Source organism: Nannochloropsis gaditana (assembly GCF_000240725.1).
Source record: "Nannochloropsis gaditana CCMP526 unplaced genomic scaffold scaffold919, whole genome shotgun sequence".
NCBI lineage: Eukaryota > Eustigmatophyceae > Eustigmatales > Monodopsidaceae > Microchloropsis > Microchloropsis gaditana.
In genome coordinates, this window is record NW_005803034.1 from 1 (window position 1) to 7,675 (window position 7,675).

General features: G+C 48.7%; 3 protein-coding genes across 3 annotated transcripts; all 3 read right to left on the reverse strand.

Moving 5' to 3' along the window:
• Window positions 1-39: 39 nt before the first annotated feature.
• On the reverse strand, window positions 40-906 carry NGA_0441400 (multidrug resistance-associated protein 4; the record flags this gene model as incomplete). The annotated part of the gene is made up of 6 exons (XM_005853390.1): window positions 40-57; window positions 155-242; window positions 315-379; window positions 485-546; window positions 691-748; window positions 868-906. Coding segments are annotated over 6 exons (330 nt in total), but the record flags the coding sequence as incomplete, so codon positions are not given.
• A 254-nt stretch (window positions 907-1,160) lies between these two features.
• Window positions 1,161-3,273, reverse strand: NGA_0441300 (multidrug resistance-associated protein; the record flags this gene model as incomplete). The annotated part of the gene is made up of 10 exons (XM_005853389.1): window positions 1,161-1,208; window positions 1,316-1,498; window positions 1,566-1,660; window positions 1,741-1,795; window positions 1,915-2,056; window positions 2,174-2,382; window positions 2,473-2,535; window positions 2,611-2,805; window positions 2,942-3,050; window positions 3,137-3,273. Coding segments are annotated over 10 exons (1,236 nt in total), but the record flags the coding sequence as incomplete, so codon positions are not given.
• Window positions 3,274-4,719: 1,446 nt separating this feature from the next.
• On the reverse strand, window positions 4,720-6,353 carry NGA_0441500 (multidrug resistance protein 1 (atp-binding cassette c1); the record flags this gene model as incomplete). The annotated part of the gene is made up of 6 exons (XM_005853391.1): window positions 4,720-4,862; window positions 4,974-5,071; window positions 5,181-5,239; window positions 5,326-5,489; window positions 5,996-6,161; window positions 6,276-6,353. The coding sequence occupies 6 exons, from the start codon at window positions 6,351-6,353 to the stop codon at window positions 4,720-4,722; spliced, it is 708 nt and encodes a 235-aa protein (XP_005853453.1).
• Window positions 6,354-7,675: the final 1,322 nt, after the last annotated feature.

Below are 7,675 nucleotides of genomic sequence, written 5' to 3' on the forward strand. Positions count from 1 at the left end.
GCCGTAGGCCATTCGGGCAAGACCGATGCGAGCACGTTGTCCGCCAGACATGTTGAGCTGTCCAGAAAGCATGCGACAAGGGAATGAGATGTGCCAGAAAATCAGTGGTCAGAATATGTGACATCCGGGACCCCCTAGCAGAGCATTAACCTACCCCGCGGTCGCCAATCACGGTGTAGTCTGCGTGCTCCCATTGCGTCAGGTCCGTCTCGAGACAAGCAGCCTTCAGTACAGCGATATACCTACGAGGAACAGTGAATATGTTAGATTTCTTTTTTCTCTCTTTTCACATTTTCTATCCTTTCGAGACGTACTTTTCTTTTTCATAAGGTCGACCCATCAAGATGTTTTCACGGACAGAGCCCGTCAAGATCCAAGGCTGTGGGTATATTTGGCATGAGTAGCTCAGTCATAATTAGGAAGAACGTCTAAGTTGTCTAAGTTGGTATAGCTCCTTCCATTCTGCCTAAGTCTCTACTCGTACCTCTTGAGACGCATAGGCGATAGACCCATGACCAACGTCAATAATGTCAGACTCAAAGTGACCTAGCTCACCCAGCAGGGCCAGAAGAAGAGTACTCTTCCCTTTTGTAGCAAAGTTGGTTAAAGTGAGGTATCGGGCACACGACAGACAGGCCAGGGGAAAACAAAATCGACAGCACGATAAGCGAATTACAATGGTTCCCGTACCGCATCCTACAGGTCCAGCTAGACCCAGAATCTTGCCGGGCGGAGCCGCTAATGACACCTATGCACGCCGAAATAATGTCAAGGGAAAATGAACCTGGTCGCTTCCCATTGGGCAGACATCTATTAGCCACCCTACAAATCCCTTTTCTTGCCTCCTTCTCGCTTTTTTATCCTTACATTTCGCAAAGTCGAACGGCTCTTGCTATCAGATCCGCTCCAGTTGAAGGACAAGCCATTCACATGGACAGGGGTGGGGGGAGGAAGGGATGTAGACAGGGGGGGGGAAGGGCTCAGGGAGGAATCTGAGGACGGAGGCTTGGAGACCTGCACGAAGGATTTGAGGGATTACACACGTGTTTGGTATTCATAAGAGCATGATATCGAAAATAGATGAGCGATACCTCGAGGCGGTAGGAAGGAAGCTCAGGCATGCGCAGGAGATGCTCCAATCGTCCAAGCGAGACCCACACCTCCCCCAAGCTCTGCATGGCCTTGCCGCCAAAGTTGACCACGTCCCACTTAGAGTAAGAAGAAAGTAAGAAGAACAATAACATGTGAGACGGGAATATGAGATGCTGCTTGCGATTCATTTGCTTCGCTTTCTCCCCTACAAAGCTAGCTTTACCTGGAGAATATTGAACAAGGTAAGCGCGGAGAAGACTTGGCCAGCTTTTAACTGCCTACCCAGGCTCCAGTAGGTCAAGAAGGTAACGGCGCCGACAAGAACAGGGGAAAAGAAGGAGATTCCCTCGTGGATCCCTCTCAACAACCCGGCGGCGATGAGGACGCGCATCTCTACCGCGCGCGCCTAAAAATACAGACGAAAAAAGTTGAGCATTCACAAGCTCTGGGGTTGTGGGGCGACTTCACCTTACCTCCATGATCCGTTTCTCAAGCAACACCTCCCACCCGCTCATCTTGATCGTACGCGCGCCCTGGATGGCTTGCTTAGTCAGGCGTACCCGCTGGTCTGCGTGGCGGGAAAGAGGCAAGTCCTCATTCTTGAGCTCTTCGAAGCAGATAGAAGATACGAAACAAGGAAACACAAACCTGTGAGCTGGCTAGCGTGCTTACTAGCCTGCTGAAGAAGCTTGGCTATTTTGGCCTGGTAAAGATACAAGGAAAAGCAAGCTTTAAGTGGATTACCTTTATCAAGACACATAGTTTCTGTGATCCCTCTCTTCACGCTTGATCTTATCCTCAAGCTTCTCATCTTTCCTATACCTGCACGGGAATCAGCATCAGTAGCGCCGCTATGCCGATGAGAAAGGGGAATCCTGTTTGCTGCACACCACACCATGCAATGGCTGCGATCTCGAAGGGCGCCATGAAGAGGTAGTGGGAGGTAGTGGAGACGGGTTGGAAGCTAGAAGAAGGGGAGGAAAGAAAAAATAGATTAAGGCGGTGCTTAAAGCAATGAAACTTTTATCAGCGGGGGTTGCCTCATTTTCCTGAACACGTTTCTCTCCTGACATAAACTCACCGCTCAACATCTGTGGTCACCAGATTCAGAATTGTGGCCACCGTCATGGTCTTTTTGTAGGCATCGGCATCTTCTTCCCCCGGAGCTCTACATTCCACTGCGCCTTCTGACGAGAAAGCAGAGAGCGGCATGCGCAAAATCTTGCGAAATATGGCAGATTCTATAGATGTGCGCATGTCTAAACCAAGACGCCAGGCCATGAATTGAACCTGCAAAGTCGAAATATAACGAGGCAGAGAATAGGGACTAGAGATAAATATGCGAAGAATAAAATACAAGTAAAGTGACAAAAATCATACCTGGTGGTAGAGCATGAGTACAATGAAGCCCATAAGAGCTATCACACTGGCGTACACGACTCCCTGTCATAAAATAAAAAGAGGTCAAGCCACAACAGATTCCTGGGTAAGCTGAGCGTCGTATCAATCTCCCCTCACCTCCTTAAATCCTCTGCCGTAAATCAGCACATCGATGAGTCCCGTAATGCCCACATGCGCCTGCACTATCTTGGCGGCCGTCACAATGGCGAAAGGCACGTACAGGGGCAGCTGTATAGGAAAGTAGGCTTTGAAGGCGGCTCTCCAGAGTTGTGGATTCTTTGAGTGAAGCTCCTTCTCAGCGTCCCAGGAGGACTGATGGAATGGCAAAGGAAATGTGGATGGTGGTCCGTGAGCGGAGGTATGAGACGTGGGGAGGCGCCCTTCGAAAATATCGTCTGTGCTACCGCTTCCATTGATTATGAAGCGCTCTTGATTTCTCTCTTCGTACCTGAAGAACTCCCTTCAAGCTGACTGCTTTGTCTCTTTTCGTCAGCTCGGGCATGTCTTTTTCGGTAAGCATGCGGCGGTTTCCTTCATTGATCACTGGGTTCATCCAGCTAAGTACGAAACAGAAAACCAAAAAATACGACTGAGGGTAAGATTTTTTAAAGTCGATGACTCACTCGAGCTCCTACTTCCTTACCCGAAGGTCAGAATGCTGCACAAAGAAGCAGTCTCAAGGTATGCGGGAGGACGTGTCCCGTCATCACTATCTTCAATTGCAGGGTCCGATGTCTTGGGTTGCTCACCAATGCCGGTCGGATCCCCGTCCGCAGCCATCTTTTACAACCCTGCCCTGCTAGCCAGATAATTTGTCACGTATAGGGCCTATCTTGGATGGCGTCTGATGGCATCCAATTACGAGTTGAGACGACAAAAGAGGTCAACAATAAGACCTTGAAGTTGCCACGGTAATTTAGTCCCCACCACTCCTCAGACCTTTTGAGCTTGACAAGTTCAAACTCTGTCTCGCCTGTTGACAGATAGAAGGGATGAGAAGGCAGTCACACAGGCTGATCAAGCAGAAAACGGGACCTATAACACACATGAAGAGAAGAAGCCATTCCACCTGGTGTTTGTGCGATGCAACTATCGGACAGGAGGTCGACAGGAACTTGTTTGTTCTATACATATGGGCAACCTACGCCACAAATTAAATGCTTCCTTTCGCATTTGGAAAGGTGTACAGGCAGTAATCGAAAAAAAATTGCTGCAAATGTCTTGTTATTGGAGAGGAAGCGAGGGTAAGTTTGACGATCCGCGGAATTCACGTCAAACCTCGCTTAGCAGCATTTCAACGGCCAGGGCGAATGGGTGAATAACACGTAGAATGCACGCAAACTATACCCTCACAAGTGGCTACGCGACGCCAAGCGTGACCTCATTATATGCCCATCGCAGAAGCAATTGGCCTCTGGAGAAAAAGATTTTTTCCATCCCCAGAGCCCAAGGAAGTGCATCGGTGGTTTCCGGAATCGGTCGGGAAGAGTCTCTGTGTTAGTTCACGAGTTACTCGCATATCACCGAGTCTGTATGTATGTTGAGACACTGAATGCTCAGGCATGATGTACCACGTACTTCATCAGGGATATCACGCGCGCTACTCATTTGACGACACAATAGTGCCAAAACAACGTGGCGAGGTAGCAAATGTAGACAAGCCTGACTTTCAATGTCTAGGCATCATCAGCAATCGAAGGACAAAATAGAAAATGTCGGGAGATGTATGTGCTCACGACCACCTTAGTCCAGGTGAAGCGTCACCCGGGCTTTCGCAGATCGAAACTTATTTGGTACGCCAGTAGGCACAGGACACGCTCCTCACTCCTTCCCAAGTCGTAAGATACGCAAACATTAGAGCAATATATCCTTGCAAAAGTGTTCAGGTTGCGATGCTTTTCCTTTCCACTTTTCAACATTTTCTTGGCGGGGGGATGTATGCTAAGTCAGGTTTTGGCTCAGGTCGGGTAATATTTAAGCTGTAACTTAAAGGTCTATCCGTCAACTTTTTGTCGAAACATGTACGAGTACAAGTCGACCGTGACCCCATGTAGATAACCTAAGACTAACCTCCATATTGCCGTACACTTATCACGCAATGTACCTCTAGTAAGGTATTATGTACAAAATCTGACAAGCCCTTACATCTCACTGGAAAAACCCAATAAGCCGCCCACAGACTGCTCAGTGCTGCGCATTCGCAATACCCTACAGAAAAGCTGAAGGCTAGAGGCTGTCGTCCTTAGGCTCCTGTCCTCGGGTCCGTTTTTCCTCCCAGGCCGCACGCGCCATTTCTTTCAGCGAAGCCGCAGAGTCCGGACCCGTCTCCATCACCATCGACAGGAAGCCACCCTTGGACTCCGGCAGACCTGTGAAACAAAGAAGCACGTGAGGGATAGACAGATCACCGGAACACTCTTTCCCACCTCCCACATTCCAAATGTCCTTGATTCATATTGGTTGCCTTCTTTTCAACCCACCTTTTGGCGTGTTCAAGAGCTCGTGCGGATGCCCCATCTCCAGCACCTCACCGGCCTGCAGCACCAGAAGGATATCAGAGTCGATGATGGTGTTCAACCTGAATTGCACGTTTCGGGGATATACGTGGGTGTAAAAAAATATCGGCAATTTGTCACACTTCGTGCCCTATTTCTTCTGCCTTTAAAAGCTTTCATTAGAGAGCTTACCTGTGCGCAATCATCAGGACCGTTGCTGAGCCGAAACGCGAGCGGATGGCCCTTTGTATCTATGATGGGGAAGATTTCAGGAAAGGACGTATAACACTTACACGTAATTCATTTGCCTTCCGATTAAGATTACGCATATCGGTACCTTTTGATCCGTCTCCACGTCCACGTTGGCAGTGGCCTCGTCACAGACCAGGATGCGGGTCGAGCTGAGGATAGCCCTTGCCAGGCACAAAAGCTGTCGCTCTCCTAAAGAAAAGTTGCCTCCATTCTCGGTCACGTGCATATCCAGCCCTGGTCCGCCCAGGTCTACGGGGAGAAAGTCACGTTCCGAAAATAAGAATTTAGTCACCCTCAACTAATATTCCCGTATCGTCAGCTCTCAGAGATTGCAGGAATGTGTTAAATGAAAAGGAGATAATGCGCTCACGCGTCAATTCTACTCACCCATGCCTTTAAAGCCTTGCAGGGCGGAATCTGCGCGTGCATCGTGGGAGATAGCGAAGGACGCCACCCTACTCCTTCTAGAGCTGGGAGTCCCCTTGTGCTTTCCCCGCGGTGTTTCAAAGCTGCTGCCTATCATTCCAAAGTCCACGCCCATAACTTGTATCTATACACATGGAGAGAGGGGAAATCAGGTTAAGCTCACCATTTGGGAACCATACTACATTCATGAAACAGTACCTGGTCCTCCATTTGAACCGCCCGCAGCGCCGACCAAATCTTGGCATCATCATTCATCTAAATTTGTATAAAAGATATTGAATCTTTAGAAGGCTGAGAATCATTCAAGTTTTCTTCCAGTCACTTCTCACTTACCCCCAACGGATCCATGTTCTCCCGAAGGGTGCCACTGAATAAGAAGGGGTTCTGAGGTATGACAGAAAGGCGACGTCGCAGATCGTGAAGACCAAGTGTGGAGGTATCAATGCCATCAATGCATAAAGATCCGCCGGAGGGTTCCATCAGTCGAAAGAGGGCCTGAATATGAGATAAATCAGCCAAATAAATGAGGAAAAATAATGACTTGCTAAGCTTTGTCTCTACCCCGATGTTTTCGTCTAGTGTAAGTAGCAGCACTTTGTCTCATCTTACTTGAATTAGCGTCGATTTCCCACAGCCTGTTCGTCCCACGATGCCCACGCGAGTTCCTCCGGGAATGGAGAACGACATCCCTTTCAGAACGAGCGGGAGTCCCTACAATAGCAGATATGATAAATTTAGCAATATGTTCAGCAGAAGTCATCATGGAAAAGCTGGCGGGGTAGCAAAGTATTGTTAACGTGCACCAATCATTTTTCGACCCCTTCCACCCTGAATCTACTTTTAGTCCTCTATGTTTACCGGTCGGTATGACGCTTGGAGGTTCGTGGCTACGATGGCGCCTGTCTCAGGCCACGTCGATCGTGGCGCTCGCCCAGGGGTAGAGTCAAGCGCAGCTTCTGGGGGAAGCTGGCAATACTGAAAGGAGGGAGGAAGCCGGATACATATATATGTCCGAATGGAACTCTAAGTAAATTCTCAAAGCCACTTAAGACGCAGGAAGACACAGGCAAGAAATTGAGAGAAAAGAAAGTAAGGGGCTGGACGTACTTACCTCCATGATTCGCTCGACGGAGACAATTTGGTTCTCTACGTCTGAGCTCTGGCGTGTTGCCCATTGAAAAATAGCAGCGAGCTGCAACACGTACATAAGGGACATGCCCACCAGCCTGCATAAAAGATTAATTTAAAACGTTAGGAACCGCAAAGCTTTGTGTGCAAAAGCAGGAAAATGTGCACGAACCATTCCGAGACACCACTCATGCCTTTGACAGCAGACACGGTGGCTAAGGAGGAAAAGGTCGTTGCGGTCATCATTAGCCAGCACAAGGAATCCTGAAAAGAGGAAAGGGGAATCAATTGAGCTTGATAAGTCTCCTTCGCCTTCTAAATCCTGTTCCTTTCCCCTCTTTCCCCTCTTTCCCATCTCATTCCATCTTTCTAATCCATTCTTACGAGGCGGAATCCTAAATGCCTCCCCGCGGAAAAGAAGATGAAGTACGGTCTCGAAAAATTATCCAAACGACGGGAAAATTCGTCCTATGTGAAAAAAGGTTTATTAAAAAAGAAATAAAAGACCAGAGCAAAGGGGCGTAAAATGGAGGATGATGTGGAAGGTACCTGGAAAAGAGTGCCGGCAACGAGAGATCGGATTGTGGGCAAGCCGTCCATAGCTTCCGAGAAATAAGCGTACACGGGCGAGCGAGCCGTGGCTTCCAGACGACGAGCCTCACTGAATGGTGGGAGAGAATGTAAAAATCTCTCAAGGATAAAAGAAAGGATTCAGAACAAGCAAGAACTCACCGGGATGTGTTGAGGAACTGCCGCCGGAGAGGAATAAAGGTGGCGGCGAGTGGCACCAGGACAATCAAGAGCCTGTTCTCCGAAAGGGGCGAATACAAGATTGAGATTATCTCAATCCCTCCAGTCTTGCATCTCTTTTACATAGTGCC